Source organism: Callorhinus ursinus, unplaced genomic scaffold (assembly GCF_003265705.2).
Source record: "Callorhinus ursinus isolate GAN/ISIS: 27379988/994484 unplaced genomic scaffold, GSC_fseal_2.0 scaffold2, whole genome shotgun sequence".
Taxonomy (NCBI): domain Eukaryota; kingdom Metazoa; phylum Chordata; class Mammalia; order Carnivora; family Otariidae; genus Callorhinus; species Callorhinus ursinus.
Window position 1 is genome coordinate 71,272,815 of NW_027397064.1, and position 17,861 is coordinate 71,290,675.

Below are 17,861 nucleotides of genomic sequence, written 5' to 3' on the forward strand. Positions count from 1 at the left end.
CTTTCCTTCCTTCCTTCCTTCCTTCCTTCCTTCCTTCCTTCCTTCTTCCTTTCTTCCTTTCTTCCTTTCTTCCTTTCTTCCTTTCTTCCTTTCTTCCTTCCTTCCTTCCTTCCTTCCTTTCTTCCTTCCTTTCTTCCTTTCTTCCTTTCTTCCTTCCTTTCTTTCTTTCTTTCCTTCCTTCCTTCCTTCCTTCCTTCCTTCCTTCTTTCCTTCCTTCCTTCCTTCCTTCTTTTCTTTCTTTCTTTTTCTTTCTTTCTTTCTTTCTTTCTTTCTTTCTTTCTTTCTTTCTTTCTTTCTCTTTTTCTTTCTTTCTTTCTTTCTTTCTTTCTTTCTTTCTTTCTTTCTTTCTCTCTCTCTCTCTCTCTCTCTTTCTTTCTCTCTTCTTTCTTTCTTTTTCTTTCTTTCTTTCTTTCTTCTTTCTCTCTCCTTTCTTTTTCTTTCTTTCTTTCTTCCTTTCTTTCTTTTTGATTTTGTTTATTTGAGAGAGAGAGACAGAGAGAGAGCACAAGTGGTGGGGAAGCGTAGAGGCAGAGGGAGAAGCAGGCAGACTCCCTGTTGATCAGGGAAACAATCACAGGGCTCCATCTCAGGACCTGGAGATCGTGACCTGAGCCAAAGGCAGACCCTTAACTGACTGAGCCACCCAGGTGCCCCTACATGGCCTTCTCTAGAGAAGATATGAGCTACTTAATATTCTTTAATAAGCTTAATTCCTGCTTAAACTTATTAAGGTAGGCTTCTTTGTTTGCAGCTAAAACTTTGGCCAAGTTTCTTTTGCTGGGATGACTTAGCCCACAAGCCTGAGAGTCTTTAATGAGCACTCTTTGGTCCCTTTTAAGGTTTACTCACTCTCAGGTTTGGCATTCACTCTCATTATCTGTACTTTACCCAAATCACTGTCTCTAGTTTGGCAATGTGAATACAAAGGGAGCAAATTTTTCATTATAAAAATGCTGCTGTTGTTCAGCTAACTCATTTATTCAACAAATATAGTGTCAGTGTGAGGGGAGCAAAGGGGAAGATAGACACTTGGAAAAGCAGGTTTGGGACAATACAGTTGAGGATCTTAAATGTCATTTACTCATTCATTCAGCAAGTATTTATTGAGTGCTTATTATGAGTTAGGCTGATTTTGAATGCCAGTGTTAGAATTGCTGGTGTTAGAAATGGCAATATGTCTTAGATAGCTTTCAGTGCTATGATCACATCTGTGCTATAAAAAGATCCCTGTGGCTGAAGGGTCAGTGGGAATAGATTGGAGAAGAGTGAACCTCAAGGAAGGGAGATCAGTTAGGAGGCTTTTTTTGACATTTCAAGTAAAAGAAGGTGGTTGATCTGAAGTAGGATGGTGGCAGTGAAGTGGAAAGAAGTGAAAAAAATTGAGAGATTTTTATGAGTTAAAATCCATAGAAACTACTGATTAATTGGCTATGAAGGAAGAGAGAGAGGGGAGAGATAAGGGAAAAAAAACAAGGTATCTGGCTCGAGTGGTGACAATTACTGAGATAAGTAAGACAGGACAAGTAGGTTTGGGAGCTGCTTCTGTTTTACACATGTCAGTTTTGACCATCGTTGGACTATATAGGTAGAGATGACAGTAGAATATACAAATCTGGTGTTCATGAGCAAGATCAAGACCAAGGCTAGAGAAAACAACTTGGGAGTCTTGAGCACAAAACACAGAAATAAACACTGAAGTCATGGGAAGGGATTAGCTCACCAAGGGAGAGTATAGGGAAATGAGCTAGTGCAGTAGGTCTCAAGGTATGGTTCAGGGAGCCCTGGGTGGTGCTCAAGACCATTTTGGGGGGATCACAAGGTGAAAACTATGTCTATAAGTAATGCTAAGATGTAATTTGTCTTTTCCAATATCATTCTGGCACAAAGGTACAATGGAATTTTCCGGAAGCTACAAGATGTGTAATGATGTCATTGCTTTGAAGGCTAATGGAATGTGTGCTTGGGTCTGCCTGTGTTTTAAAAATTTCTCAATTTAAATTTCTAATATGATAAATGTTGATAGTTATAACCCACTTAAACATAAGCTCTCTGGGGTCCTCAGAATTTTTGAAGTATAAAAGGATCATATCAAAATGTCTGAGAACCAGCAGACTAGAGAATTTAGCCTTGATTCTATATGCAAGGGTGATCATTAAAGATTTGAGGGCAGGGGAAAACATAATCAGAATCATGTTAATAGAAAGCTATTCTGATGGCAGTCTTGAGAATACATTATGATGGGGATATCATGAAGTTGTGGAGGCGATTTAGTTGGTAATTATAACAACTCAGGTAATGAAGATGCTAGGGGCTTGAACTTTGGAAATAGCAGTGTGAATGACAATGGACAACACAAAAGAAAAATAAATGTGATTTTATTATTGACGGAATGTAGGTAATTGTTGAAGAAATGAAAGAAATAAAAGATAACTGGTGTTGGAACTATGTGTTTAGAAGAAAGGTCTTGTTTCTCCTACCATTTTAAGTGCAGGAAAAATGACAGTTCCTTGACATCTGATGAGGATTCATGAGGTAAACCCTGTTTAATAAAAATAGGATGAAAGCCATATACATAATTCTAAATTTCCTACTAGCTGCATTCAAAGGCAAAAGGAGTGAAATTGATTTTGATAATATATTTCATTTAACCCAATATATCCAAAATATTATCATGTCAACATGTAATTAAATTTAAAAATTATTGAGACTTTTTGGGGTACTAAGACTTTGAAATCTTGTGTATATCTTACACTCACAGTACCATGAGATCAGACTAGTCATATTTCAGGTACTCAAGAGCCACAAGTGGTTAGTGGTTACCACCTTCAACACAGCAGCTTTAGACTACTCTTTTGCTTGAGTCATGGTCATCAGATCGCCAATGTTGATTTGGCTGGTATTGAAATAACTGTGGGTTTTTTTGTTTTTTTTTTTTAGTTTTTTACTCAGGAAGGGATGGATTTGTACTGAGTCCTAGAACTCTCTCACCTCCTTGTCACCTCATTCTGGTAGAGTATAATTATAGGGGCCCTTTCTAAGGAAATGTGCCAGGTAGTAGTGGCCTGCTTACTTGGAACTGAATCTCTGACCTGCATTTTACAGACAGAGCCTGTATCGAATGCAGTTAATCAGCCCAGCACACTGATGTTGGTCAGGGAAAATTGAGACAAAGTCTGAGTTATGTGGAAAGACCATTGAATAGTATTAGAGGGATATGGAAAATCGGTGAACGGGTGCAGCCATTTTGGAAGGTGGTGAAAACAGATAATGTAAGTACTTAAAGACTTTAAGATTTTAGCAGTGACAGTGGAGCAAAGAAACTGTTTGATGCCCCATTATCATGTCCACAGAGATGCCATTATTTTTCTTCTTTATGACACCTGAGCTGTCCCATGAGGTAGACGGATTGAAGGTACATACTGTAGAACCTTAATAAAGGTCCTAAAACACATGACAATTCTCATGGGATGGAATGAACAATCAAAAGGAGAAGGACGAGAATAGAAGTAAAGCCGGGGTACCCTAATAGAAAGATTTCTGGGATTACAAAATGAGATGAGTGGAAATGAGTGTGTCATAGGCTCCTTGAGGGAGAATATGCATTTAAGGAAGGAAAAATGCAGTAAAATGAGAACAGATTAGACCTTGATAGTATATAGCAAATTATCGTAGTATGCCTCCTCACCATATGCTCATTCCATGATAAGTTCATGTTCCAAGATGAAATGAAAAATTAAGATGCATGGCATTGGAGATTCTAGAAAAGATGACAAAAAAAGAAACATGTATGATAAAAAAAAATCCCAAACAACCATACCAACAAGTAGTCAATTTCAAATTTCAATTATTATACACATTTGTTTGCCTTATTAATTTGGAATGTTAGTCTGCAAATGTATCAAGTGGTTACAATTTAAAGTTCCTATACTTTTTTCCCTTGGTTATGTAAGAGTTATTCAACCAAAGTCTATTTCACTGGGGGGGTTATGAACTCCTTGATTATTGCTGTTGTTTTCTTTTGATTATGAGAATCCAGGAGTCATGATGTAATGTTGCTATGGTAATGAATATGTACAAATAGATGATTAAGGGTGGGGGGGAAGGTTAAATCCTGAGAAACACATTTGCATATAAATTCTTTCCAGTGAATAAAAAAGCCTCACACATGAATTTTTTTCTGTTAAGTACAAAAAATGTAAAAGATGTGTTATATTATATCTTCAACAATGCATTGTGTTGCTTATATTAAATGACAGGAGTCACTCAATATGCTCCAAAGAATATTTTCTTAATAATAGTTCATACAAAAATGTATTAGATTGGGCACCTGGGTGGCTCAGTCGTTAGGCGTCTGCCTTCGGCTCAGGTCATGGTCCCAGGGTCCTGGGATCGAGCCCCGCATTGGGCTCCCTGCTCCGCGGGAAGCCTGCTTCTCCCTCTCCCACTCCCTCCTGCTTGTGTTCCCTCTCTCGCTGTGTCTCTCTCTGTCAGATAAATAAATAAAATCTTTAAAAAAATGTATTAGATTAAGACTGGATTAATTTCTATAGGGGTGTGTGTGTGTGAATAAAGTATACTCTTTTAAGTAAAAATTGGGACACATTATGAGGATTAAGTTCTTTTCTTGGTTGCCATGAAGGTGGTGTTAAGAAGTCAAGCATATCAGAAATATTTATAATTACCTCAGAAAATACTTTGCCAGCCATTGGGGGTCAATACATTTAGAATGACTAAGTCCTTACTTCAAAGCTTCTATAGTTTGATGTTGGAAGGAAAACATGCACAGGAGGACAGAAGGAAATGGTATTTGAAGATGAAGTTTAAAATACTTCTACAAATGACGTCCTTAGCTTTTGACATACTAACCTTTTTGTGGTGTGTATGTCACAGAACTTTGTGCCAAGAATTCAAAAATCCTGATTCCTTTATTGGCTGGCCATATGTTGACTGGCAAGGCACCCAACAACGTAATTTTTTTTTATACTGTGCCTAAGACCAAGGTGATGGTGATGATCCTTGCCATTTGATGAGGATTCATTAGACCAGCACTGCCCAATAGACATATAATGCAAGCCATATGTGATTTAAACATTTTTAGTAGGCATGTTAAAAAGTGAAAAGAAATAGGTGAAATTAACTTTAGTAATATATTTAGCCCAATACTTCCAAAAGATTATCATTTCAACATAAACAATATAAAAGTTATTAATGATCTATTTTACATTCGATTTTGTACTGTCTTTGAGATCCAGTATGTACTTGATACTTCTAGCACATGTCAGTTTGGATTAGACACACTTCAAGTGCTCACAACCGACACGTGGCTAGTGGTACCATAGCATGTAGCTGGTGGATACCGTAGTGGACAGTGCTCCATTAGACTCAGAGGACAATGTTGGGTTTGTTTAGAATATTAAAGTCATTCAACATTAGACTTCTTGGGTAACAACCTTGCTTTTTTTTTTTTTTTTTTTTTTAGAAAATAACAGCTTTCTGACATGCAGGGATGTTGCTTACTGTATTCAAGAGACAAAATAAATATTGAAAGTAAATACCTGACATTAGTATAACACCTGATGGTTTAACAGTGCTTTCACACTCACTTCTTCTTTAAATTCCAGTCATGGTTCCGAGAAATAGGGAGGGATGAAGTTCCATTTACTTTTGAGTAAGCAGGCGCAGACACTAAATCCTGCTCTTTCAGCTCCAAATCTCATGATCCAATGGTAGATCGCAATCTAGGGTTCAGTTATCAAATAACGAGCCAACCAAGTCAGCCAAAATATAATGTGTCCTAGCATTTTCTTGTCTTTGTTTTTTTAAGCATCTGTTTTGTGGGTGTCTGAAAGGGCTCAGTCTTGTCCCACATTTCCATTTTGTTGTTGTTGTTGTTGTTTGCTTGGATCCAGAATAAAATTAGAACAAAGTCTTTCTACTCTTAGGAATGTTTTGATTCATCCAAGGTGGTGATGGTGAGGGTGAGATCCTCAGGACTGTCACCAAATCCAGCAAACATCCCACCCCACTACTGTGATCTTTTGATGGTGAAATCAATTATATACATTATTTCGCCACAGGACTTTCATAGACCTTAGAAAGGACACTCTATTTAGAGCCGAGGTGGGTGAGGAAGCCAGTAATACCTCTTACTCTCAAGCAATTAATTTATATGACAATCGATTTTCAAGGGGCCCCCTAACAGTGGCAATAATACCAATAGTGGCTTTTGGGCTTTGTGTGTTCAGGTTAAAATAATCCCATTCACGTTAACGTATAGGCTACATATATGAATTGAATTTGGGCTAATTTCTATTAATTGGTAACATCGCCCTTATATTTTCAATTACAGCCCACATGGGAAGCTCACCCATTTGATAAGGGGGCTCTAGGAATTAAATTCAAACAAGTTTCCAATACGTTACTTTAAATCACTCTTCTTCCCTTAATCTGTGGGTACGATTCCCCTCTTCTGGCCCATATTTCCATTGATGAAATTGTTGCAAGGTATCTTCCATAGGACATAGGACGGGCCCTTTGCCTCCAAACCTGGCAGATAACTACATCGCCTGGCGCACGTGGTCCAGCTTTGGTCGCCATTCTTGGGCGGGGGGGAGGGTCACCGGAAGGCATCAGGTAAGAAAGTTGACAAACTGGGTAGCCAAGACAGTCGGGGAATTGGTTATTTCCAGGGCTGAACAGAGAGGGCGCCCTTCCACAGACGCGTGCACAGCCAGGACATGGTGGTGGGACGAGCGCCGCAGGACTCCCTGGGGTTGTAACAAGGCTCATTCTAGTTAGAAAACCTTTAGGCCACCGGACTACAAACGAATGTCAAGAGATCTGGACGAATGGATCTTCTGTAGGAGACTGTAGAGCGACCACCAGGAAGCAACTGCGGCAGGGTTTAAGTTTTCCTAAAGCCTCCGTGGGGCTTTCCCTCGCGTCCCGACCCTTTTCCCAGCTTTCGGGTCTTGGGGGTTCCGCGCTACCCAACCCCTCTCTTGGCCCCAGCTCTGGGCGGTCTCACTGCCTGGCCTTCGGGCCGCCTTTGCCCGCCTGGCCGGCAGCGCCAGGTCCCGGGCGGCTGCGAGAGGGCGCAGGGGGCGGAGGCGCGGAGGCGCGGCGGGGGCGGGCTCTGTCCGCCCCCCCCCCCCCCCCCCCCCCTTTCAGCCGGCTGCTGGGGCCGGTGGCAGGAGCGCCGCGCACCGCCAGCCGCGGGGGACGAGGGATGGGGAAAGCACAAGACGGGGGCGCCTGCATGGATTAGAGCCAGCCGCGCTCTTCAAAAGGGTGACGGGGCTGTGCTTCCCTCCCGCGCCCCGGGAACTTCAAAGCGGCCCGCGCTGTCCCAACCGCCTAGCTCCTCTCTGGGACCTCGCAGCTCCGGCGCGGCCGCCTGGTGGCCATGACCCGAGCGCTGTGCGCGGCGCTCCGCCAGGCTCTCCTGCTGCTTGCCACCGCCGCCGCGCTCTCGACAGGTACGACGGGCGCTCCTTCTCCAGCCCAGAAGAGGGTGGGAGTCGGGGGCGGTCTGCGGGTGGGCACGCGGGTGGAGTAGAAGGTGTTGCGAGCACACTGATTTTCCACTGGGCGGAGTGGGAAGCGCCAGTTGGATTGAGGGGGCGCGGGATAGGGCGCAGCGTGGGCACCTGAGGTCTGGCAGCCATAGGATTAGACAGGTGTGTTGGGGACGAAGCCACCAGGAGGAGAGAAAAAGCGACAGGGACGTGGGGGGGGGGCGGTATGGGTAGTAGGGGTGAGGTGAGTGTCAAATTGGGGGGCAGTTTGCAGCGGAGGGAGTAGGAGAGTGTGTTTGTGGTTGTGTTCAGGGCTGGGGAGTTGAGTGGCACCACGAGTTCACTCTGCAGGGGCTTCGGGCGCGCTCTGTACTGGGCTCGGGAGAGCTGAGCAAAGATTGTGGCATGGTGGTGGTGGAAAGGTGAGCCGTGGTGGTGGCGATTCGGTCTGAGTTTTAGAAGGCGAGGGATATCTCAGAAGCCGCTGATGCCAAGCTGTGTAGGTGGGAGAGGGAGCTTAAATCTGCGTGGTTTGCAACGCACATTGCTTTCGAGGTACGCTCTTTACTAAGAGTTGCAGGGGAAAAAAATTCTGGCAAGCGCCCCAGCGTTTTTAACAGGTCTGTGCCTTGATAGGCTAAATAGAGCCCTCGGCCCAAGCTGGAAACCAAACATTTCTTATAATGTTTACTAGAAACTGGGGCAAATGCATCTTCGGTAAAATCATAGTGTGCTATGATGAAAAACCCTTTAGCTCTAAAACTGTTTTCGTTATAACATTATCTTATGGTATGGAGAGCAGCAGCAGATTCCTTGCTAACTCATTATTTAAACGTTTCAATCAGACATTTAAGACATTTGCACACAAAACCCTGGTGTTTTTCCCTAGAGCCATACTTTGTCTGAAGCTGATTTTTATGCATTTTTGTTTTCCCAGATGACAATCTGTTTGACATTAATAGCTATACTCCAGGGTGGGTAGTTTTCCTTTTAGTGACATGTGCAGGGGAATGTTTTGAATAGTAGGATTGCTGTCATGTGCAGATTTCGTGTTTCCGATGGCCTGAGAGAATCACTAAATACAATATTCAGATGAAAATTGATTATTGGAAGTGATTAATTAATACAATATGAGGATTAAAGCATTTTAGTTATCTTTGGAAAAGCACAGCCTTTTAGGAAAGCCATTACTCAGAGCCTGTCCAGAGGATGATGGGATAAAGTGACATATTTGCATTCAGAGTTAGTAAATTCATCAGTGGGAAGAAAACTGACAATGGGAAGGTCTTTATAAGAAATAAGCGGAAACTCCACTAACTCGGAATACTCAAAGTAGTCTTGATGAATTTAATAGAATTTAAAAAAAAAGAATTAAACAGCCTTCTAGGTATCACAGTTTTGACTAGGCACCCGTGAAATTGCCTCCACAGGCTGTCTGTACAACCCTCTTTATTTTAGGGAGCTAATAACTTTGCTGCAGACATTTAAAAAAATACTCAATTATTTTTTGTCTAGCCTGAAAGTTATATTTTGTTATATGTCAGAATCTTTAGAAAATTTCAGAGACCCTGGGCATAGCAGTATAGGAAAACATGCCAGGCTATGTTCTTTAAAAGGCATGGAAACTTTTGACATTGAAATGTACAAAAAAGAAAAAAAATAGATCATCCATTCAGATTTGATTTTTCCCTCAAAATATGAAGGCTATGAAAAATGACTGATACGGAGATAATGTGTCAATATAGTAGAGAAGTACTTACCAAACTGAACTTTTACAGTAAACTTTTCTATGTCAAATGCAATCACTTTCAAATGTCTTTTAAGAACTTTATCCCTCTTTGTGTCCCACAGAAACAATGTCTATTGCTGTCTACTTTTTTGAATCTTAACTTTTATAACCATCTTTGATTATTTGGTAGAGGGAGTCAAGGTAGTTTATTTCTTTATTTCATCTTTTAAATTATTTTTCTTATGTGGTTACCTATATCATTTTTTATCTAGTCACTTTTATAAATTACATTGGTCATCATAATGGTCAATTTTGAAAATGTAGGAGAAGTCTCTGCTGACACTATGACATAGCTGGGTGACAGAAAACACCACCTTCCTGACTCTGCTGAGCACCAGGCCTAGGACTTTAAATATCTGAAGACATCGATAGACCAATAATCCCTTTTTGCTTTGACCATTATTCCCCAGCATCTCTGTCACCTATGGCATGTCATGTATTAGCAGTAGAGTAGACACCAGTGCTCCTTGATGAGAATCTCAGAGGGTTAACCGCTGATGGAAAAAAAAAAAGAGAAAATATTTATTGGTCTGGGTTGGCTAAAAAATTAGGCTGGAAAGCTAAAAAAAAAAAAAGAGTCCAGAGGATGTCTGGGCGGCTCAGTTGGTTAAGTAAGTGTCTACCTTTAACTCAGGTCATGATCCCAGAGTCCTGGGATCGAGTCCCCCACCCCCACCCTGGCCCAGGGTTGGGCTCTCTGCTGAGCGAAGAACCTGCTTCTCCCTCTCTCTTTACAGCTCTCCCTGCTTGTGCTCTCTCCTAAATAAATAAGTAAAATCTTAAAAAAAAAAAAAAAAAAGTCTGGAAAGCTAGAAGCTGTTGCTCTAAAAGTGAAAAGGTAACTGTTTCATTTAATAACCAGGGTGGGGGTTTCAGATAGGGAGATGTTTTCACTGCGCATTTTAAGGTATGCTGGAAGTGAAAGTGAAAGCCTTGGGCTGGTTGAGTGTCCAAATGCAGAAGATGTTGTCACATTTGCCCTTCTTTAAGCAGGGTCATTTATTGGTTGATTGAAACACATGTGACAAGAGGCAAAATGTCCAAGGAAGACACTTCTCTGGCCCAGGAGAAGCTCTGTGCAGAAGTCCTTGGGGGCATATTTCTTCATTAACTGTAGTGCCCCAACCTGTTATCTAGCCTCAAGTTTACAGAAGTATCAAATAGAGTTCCTCTGATTTGCTATAATCCTACATACGTAAATGTAAAGTGTGAGAGAGGAATAGGGGATGATACCAAATTTTTGATTTGACCCCTTATGTGGGGTCAGGCTGATGACCGACCACCAGAGGAGCAGGTCCTGCCCTGGGCAGGGGTGGGGATGGTGGCCCAGAGCAGGAGCTCAGTTTCCGTGTGGAGAGCTTAAAATACCTAATACACACTAAAGTGGAGATACCAAGTAAGCAATTTGTTGTTTGGGGCCTAGGGTTCAGGGCACAAGTCTAGACCAACGCTAAAAAATCGAGAGTCAAATTAATTGGTGTTTGATTCCGATTTAACTGGGTGTTCTGTACTTTTACCTGGCAACCCCACATGAAGGAGATATTGTGATGAGCTAAACTGCTCCTGTTGCCCATATGCCCAGCTTTTAGATTAGAAAGAGAAGCATAGACCTCTTTTCTAGTCCTTGTCTCTTACCACTTGTATTCTAGCCCTGCCACCGTCCCTGTATGCATCTCTGAGGGGTCACTTCCAGCACTTCAGCCACGCGTTGTGTGGCTCCACCATTTCCAGGTGGACGCAGAGAGACAGCCTTTCCTAATGGGTTCTTGACATGAAAGGGTTGTGAAAGAGGTTAGAACTCTCTAGACTCCCTGGAAATGATTGGTAGGTGAAAGCAGTTGGTCTTGCCCAAATTTACTATCTTTTGAATGTGATTGTTATTTTCAAATGCGTTTTTAGAGTATTTGTCTTTGAAATAAGCATTCCTAAGTTTCTCTTTTAGGGGAAGTGCTTCCAGGCAGTAGCCAAGGTGCAGTTTGTTGTATTTTTCTTGGCACTACTTGTATGTCTTGTTGTAAAAAGAGAAGGTTCAGGGCAGTAGAGAATGGACAGAGTCAGAGCCAGGTATGCGTCACAGTTCTTCTTCATCTGAGGCAGACTGAGGTTTTAGAGCAGATTCCTAAGAGAGTGATTGCAAGTCCTTTGGGAAACGGGCAAGGATGCATTAATTTCAACTATGCACTGTTTAGTTCCTGCTCTTAGCTGAGTCTTGACCAGCTACCAAATGATTAGTACTGGCTTCATTTTGAGATTTGTAGAGGACAGTGACCTATCAATGAACAACTCTATGCATGGGTCATTAACAAGCTCAAAAGGATATGTTCACATGTTTATAAAGAGTTTATTTTAACTAATAAAACGAGAGAGTTGACTTCTAAATATAAATGGAAAACAGAACCAAACAGGGAAAAAAAGGAAAAATTCTAAGCACAAAGAGTGTACTGTGTATTATTCCTTACCACTTACATCTGTGAAGCCACCTCTGGATTTTTCATGGCTTTGGCCTTCTCTATTTTAAATTTTTCACAGCTGATTATCAGATCTCAAGTTTTATCCTTATCCATTGTTTAAGAAACTGGGATAATAAAGGGATATATTTATAAGGGATACAGAATTTCCACTTTTCCTAGGAGAAGTAGGAATACCTAAATACTGGCCTGTCACAGCTGTGCCTCTCTCCAGTCCAAGAGAAGTCACTCAGGGATATCCAGAAAAGAGAAGCAAACTAAAGCAAAGTAACTGTTCTTTTGGTTACGTGGTACTTTGTCCCCAAATTGCATGGCAGAATTCTAACCTACTCCTCTTCAAAATGTGTAACAACTAAACAGCCTAAGGATAAAGGGGAAGAGGCTGTGATACATCAGAATTCTGGATCCTGACACTGATTGAAAGGCTGTGTGATGCCTGCCAAGGGAACAGGATGGTGGAGCGGGGGACCTCTTTGTCCATTACCTCACATTAGTCCAGACTTCATGGTAGCTCTGACAAGTTTCAGGCAATAATGTCAGGGGCTACTGCTCAGGGAGGAAAAGGCGGAGAGTCTGTGGAGAGAGGTGGTTGTTTTTTTTCTACGAGGAAGCAGGTCCTGCTCTTCCCACAATTGTTACCTCTATAGAAGACGGGACCGTGGTCATGAACCCGGTGCCTTTCACATTCTTTGAAAGCTGCATCCCTAAAGCACATGGGCCTCTTGGTTCCCTGGAATGGGGACAGTAATACCACTACTCCTCACACTTAGGAATCCAGTAAAAAGTAAAAGGGAGGGAGGAGGTGAGGAGGAGTGCGAAACAGGCGTGAAGACTTTATTTCCATAGAAGCCAACACCCCTATTTCTGAGGGGATGCTCCCTTGCCTTATCATGTGGCTCTTGCATTCACTTGCTCTGATTGGCCAACAAGAATCAAAAGGTTCTGCTCTGTCTTCATTCTTTACTTTTTGTCCTCCAGAATAATTTCCCTTTTCTGTTGTTCTCTTCTGTGTTTTGGAGTAGGTATGTGAAGATACTGTTTCTTTGGAACTGTTTTAAATTAATCCCCTCAAGAATTCCTGGGTGAATCATTCAGTATGACTCAAGAGCTTGGCTTATTATTTTTTTAAACAATTTAAATTTGCCAGTGACTTAAGGATCCCAAATTAGATCAATCTACTTTTTCATTAAACTTTTCACATCAAGAAAATGATTAGGGTGCTTTAGTTTTGAAAGTGAGACACATATATTTTCTTCTCATTTGTTTTATCATCCTTAGGTCATGATAAGGTACACAATGATTGAGAAAGACACCATATCTCTGTATGTTGATTGAGTTCCTTTTAAATTTTTCGTTTAACGCCATGATTGACTGAAATAAGTACTCCGTGGTCAAAAACAGGATTAGAAATAAATCTAACCCATTATGGTCCAGACAATGAGCATTTTAATGCTAAATGTTTAGTTTCATAAATGCATGCTTATCCAAGAGATGTTAACTCAGAGGGTGGTAATCCAGATTAACACAGCTTTAAGGAACCAGATTGTTTTAAAACAGAGCCAAAATATATTAAAGAGTATTAACGCATCACATTTCATAATTTTATCTGATGACATTTTTCTGGCCTGCTCCCTTAAAATGTGTCTATTTCTTCTCTCCATCACCATTATTGCTCTTCAAGAGTAAAGATCTGCTCTGTGAATATTTGCCTATTCTCTAATAATCAAAGTGAGACTTTGTTCTCACTCAAATTCCACCTATAATCTGTAGTATATATTTCCAGGAAATAGATAATACATTGTAAATTTGAAACACTAAATAAAGAATAAGTATACGATTAGCAGAACATTTCTTACAGGATAATAAATGTGTAATTAAATGAACCTCTCTTTCTTTTTTTATTTTTTTCCTATCGCTATTCTCTAGCTGTCTATTAACTATATTAAAAGGTATTACTTTTTGCATGGAGAAGAAAGTTGACTTCATTAAGACAAATGGACTTCCCTAAAAGAATGAGATTTATTGTGCCAAATCAAGATGAAGATGCTCTTTTAGAACTGTTTTTACTGAAATCTGCTCTTTATATTGCCATTATCATAAAGTTTTTCCTAATAGTTCTTTATTATGTTTTTAATATCTGTAGGATTTAGAGTGCTGTCTCCTCTTATATCCCTGACATTGGGAATTTGAATTTTCTTTCTTTTTACCTTGATCAGTGTAGTTGGAAGTTTATCAGTTTTTTTTAAATTTTTTATTGTTATGTTAATCACCATACATTACATCATTAGTTTTTGATGTAGTGTTCCATGATTCATTGTTTGTGCATAACACCCAGTGCTCCACGCAGAATGTGCCCTCTTTAATACCCATCACCAGGCTAACCCATCCCCCCACCCTCCTCCCCTTTAGAACCCTCAGTTTGTTTTTCAGAGTCCATCGTCTCTCATGGTTCGTTGGAAGTTTATCAGTTTTATTGAATTCTTTCAAATAAATAGCTTTTGGTTTTATTGATTTTCAGGGTTTTTTTTTCTTTAGTTGTTTTCTACTCTTATCTTTATATTTCCTTCTTGTGCTTACTTTGAGTTTAATTTATTCTTTTTTATTCTAACTTCTTAAGTTGGTACTTTAGATCAACAGTGGGCAAACTTTTTCTTAAAGGATCAGATAATATATATTTGAGGCTTGTGGGCCAGAGTCTCTGTTGCAATTATTTGATTCAGCCGTTTTCATATAAAAGCAACCATAGACAATACATAAACAAATAGGTGTTGCTTTATTTACAAATGGGCCAACCAATGGGTCATAGTTTGATGACCTTTTCTTAAATCATTCATTTAAGACCTTTCGTCTTTTCTTTTTTTTTTTTTTAAAGGTTTTATTTATTTACTTGACAGAGAGAGACACAGCGAGAGAGGGAACACAAGCAGGGGGAGTGGGAGAGGGAGAAGCAGGCTTCCCGCCGAGCAGGGAACCTGATGTGGGGCTTGATCCCAGGACCCTGGGATCATCACCTGAGCCAAAGGCAGATGCTTAATGACTGAACCATGCAGGCACCTCAGCCTTTCTTCTTTTCTAATATAGGCATTTAAAGCTTCAAGTTTCCTTCTTGGCAACTGCTTCAGCTCATCCATAAATCATGCTATGTTGTATTTTAACTTTCAGTGAATTCAGAATATTTTCTAGATTTCTTTATGATTTTCTGGGACTTGTGGGTTATTTAGATGTCTGTTGTTTAATTTCCAAATATTTTTGGAATTTTCAGGTTGTTTTTTTGTTATTGACTTCCAATTTAAATCCACTGAGAGTGAAAGAATATAATCTCTATGATTTTAATTTTTCTGAATTTATCTATTTGTTTTAGAGCCTAACCTGTGTCTGACCTGGTAAATGTAATACATGTTCTTGAAAATAATGTATATTCTGCTGTTGTTGGGTGGAGTGTTCTATAGATGTTATTTAGGTCAAGTTGTTTCACAGTGTTATTCAAGGCTTCTCTATCTTTACTGATTTTCTGTCTTATTATATCAATTACCAAGAGAAGATTGTTGATATCTCCCACATACATGTGAATTTATCTACTCCTCTTTTTAGTTTTTCTGATTTTTACTGCATGTATTTGAAAATTTTGTTAATGGGTACATTAAGATTTTTATGTCCTTTTTTTTTAAAGATTGTATTTATTTGACAGAGAGAGAGTTAGCGAGAGCAGGAACACAAGCAGGAGGAGTGGGAGAGGGAGAAGCAGGCTTCCCGTGGAGCAGGGAGCCCAATGTGGTGCTCCATCCCAGGGACCTGAGCCAAAGGCAGCCACTTAACGGCTGAGCCACCCAGGCGCCCATTGTTATGTCCTCTTAATGCATGTTTATCATTAGGAAATCTCCCACTTTACCCCTGGTGTTATTTATTCTTACGACATGTCTCTCTTTATCACTGGTAATCTTTGCTTTAAAGTTTACTCAGTTAACATTAATATAGCCATCCCAGCTTTCTTATGCTTAATATTTGTACATCTCTTTTAATATAGGTACTCATACTTTGTTTTGCTGAGCGCCTGCATATCATAGACATCCCATCCTCTTATTCTAAACTTTTAATGTATATATGTATACGTATGTATATATACTTATGTGTGTGTGTATACACACACACACACACACACATAAAAATATATATTTAAATTAGGCTTCTTGTATAGAGCATATGGTTAGGTCCTGCTTTTTTATTCAGGCTTACATACTTTTCTTTTAACTGGAGAATTTAGACCATATACATTTATTGTATTTATCAATATGGGTGTGTTTAAATCTGTCATCTTGTTGTTTTTATGTCTCTCCCTTTATTTCTTTCTATTTTTTGCCTTTGTTTGGTTTAATTGACAAAATGTTACTATTCTGAATTATTTCCACTATTGGTTTATAAGCTACATCTCTTTGTCTTACTTTTAGTGATTGTTCCAAGTTTTATAATATCCAACTTTAAATTATCATAGTTTAATCTGAGAACCATATTATCATATTCTTCCATTTTCCTTTTCTTGTCATTTGTGTTATTAATCTCACATTTTTTTTAAAGATTTTATTTATTTGACAGAGAGAGACACAACGAGAGAGGGAACACAAGCAGGGGGAATGGGAGAGGGAGAAGCAGGCCCCCCGTGGAGCAGGGAGCCCAATGCAGGGCTCGATCTCAGGACCCTGGGACCATAACCTGAGCCGAAGGCAGACGCCCAATGACTGAGCCACGCAGGCACCCCTAATCTCACACATTTTACTTCTAAATTTTTTATAGCCTTGAAAAAAATAGTTCTTATTTTGGCTTAAATACTTAGTTACCTTTAAATGAATTAAAAAATGAATGTAAGATTTTGCATTTACCCACCTACTTATCATTTCTGTTCATTGCTCTTCATTACTCTGTGTAGAGGTGAATTTACATGTGATGTCCTTTTCCTTTAGCTTGAAGAACATTTCTTGTAGTTCAGTTCTTGTGACAATGAATTCTCATGCATGTTTATTTTCTGGAAAAGATTTATTTCATTTCAGATTCATTTCATTTTTGTTTTTCCTCAATATTTTATTAAACTTTTCATCAATTGACTACCTCACACCAGTTAGAATGGCTAAAATTAACTCAGGAAACAATAGATGTTGGCAAGGATGTGGAGTAAGGGGAACCCTCTTGCACTGTTGGTGAGAATGAAAACTGGTGCAGCCACTCTGGAAAGCAGTATGGAGTTTCCTCAAAAGGTTGAAAATAGAACTACCCTACGACCCAGCAATTGCACTAGTAGGTATTTATCCAAAGTATACAAACATAGTGAATTAAAAGGGCACCTGCACCCCAATGTTTATAGCAGCAATGTCCACAATAGCCAAATAATGGAAAGAGCCCAGATATCCATCAACAGATGAATGGATAAAGAAGGTGTGGTATATATTAACAATGGAATATTACTCAGCCATCAAAAACTATGAAATCTTGCCATTTGCAATGATGTGGATGGAACTAGAAGGTATTATGCTAAGCAAACTACATCAGTCAGAGAAAGACAGATACCATATGATTTCACTCATATGTGGAATTTAAGAAACAAAACAGATGAACATAGAGGAAGGGAAGGAAACATAAAATAAGATGAAAACAGAGAGGGAGGCAAACCATAAGAGACTCTAAACTATAGGAAACAAACAGGGTTGCTGGAGGGGAGGGGGTTGGCGGGATGGGGTAATAGGGTGATGAGCTAAGGAGGGTACTTGATGTAGTGAGCACTAGGTGTTATATGCAACTGATGAATCACTAAATTATATGCCTGAAACTAATAATAATAGAAGAAGAAACTTTTTATCAAGTGGAATTGAAAGAAATTTAGTTAACATCCATCCATATATCCACCAACTAGATCATACCATTATGCTTGTTTTATCACATATATATATCCATTTATCTATTCCTGTATTCATCAAATACATATTATTTTTATGTATTTCTAAATAAGTTACAAATATCATTACACTACCCTCTAAATACTTCAGTATGCATATTACACAAGTTCAATATTTGCTAACATTTTTCTTTTTTCATGAAATA

At 39.6% G+C, this 17,861-nt stretch overlaps 1 protein-coding gene across 4 annotated transcripts in view; it reads left to right on the top strand.

Annotated features, from left to right (window-relative positions):
* ACVR1C (activin A receptor type 1C) overlaps nucleotides 1-17,861 on the top strand; it is a 129,036-nt gene that overhangs the window by 42,003 nt on the left and 69,172 nt on the right. For 3 of the 4 annotated variants that reach the window (XM_073883903.1, XM_073883896.1, XM_073883909.1), the window contains exon 1: nucleotides 7,181-7,478. The exons of the other annotated variant lie outside the window; for it this stretch is intronic. Coding sequence is in view for 2 of the 3 variants with exons in the window: in XM_073883896.1 (XP_073739997.1) it covers nucleotides 7,406-7,478 (73 nt within the window). In the remaining variant the exon portion in view is untranslated. Of the gene's footprint in view, nucleotides 1-7,180; nucleotides 7,479-17,861 lie in introns of those variants that run through there. 4 annotated transcript variants of the gene reach the window in all.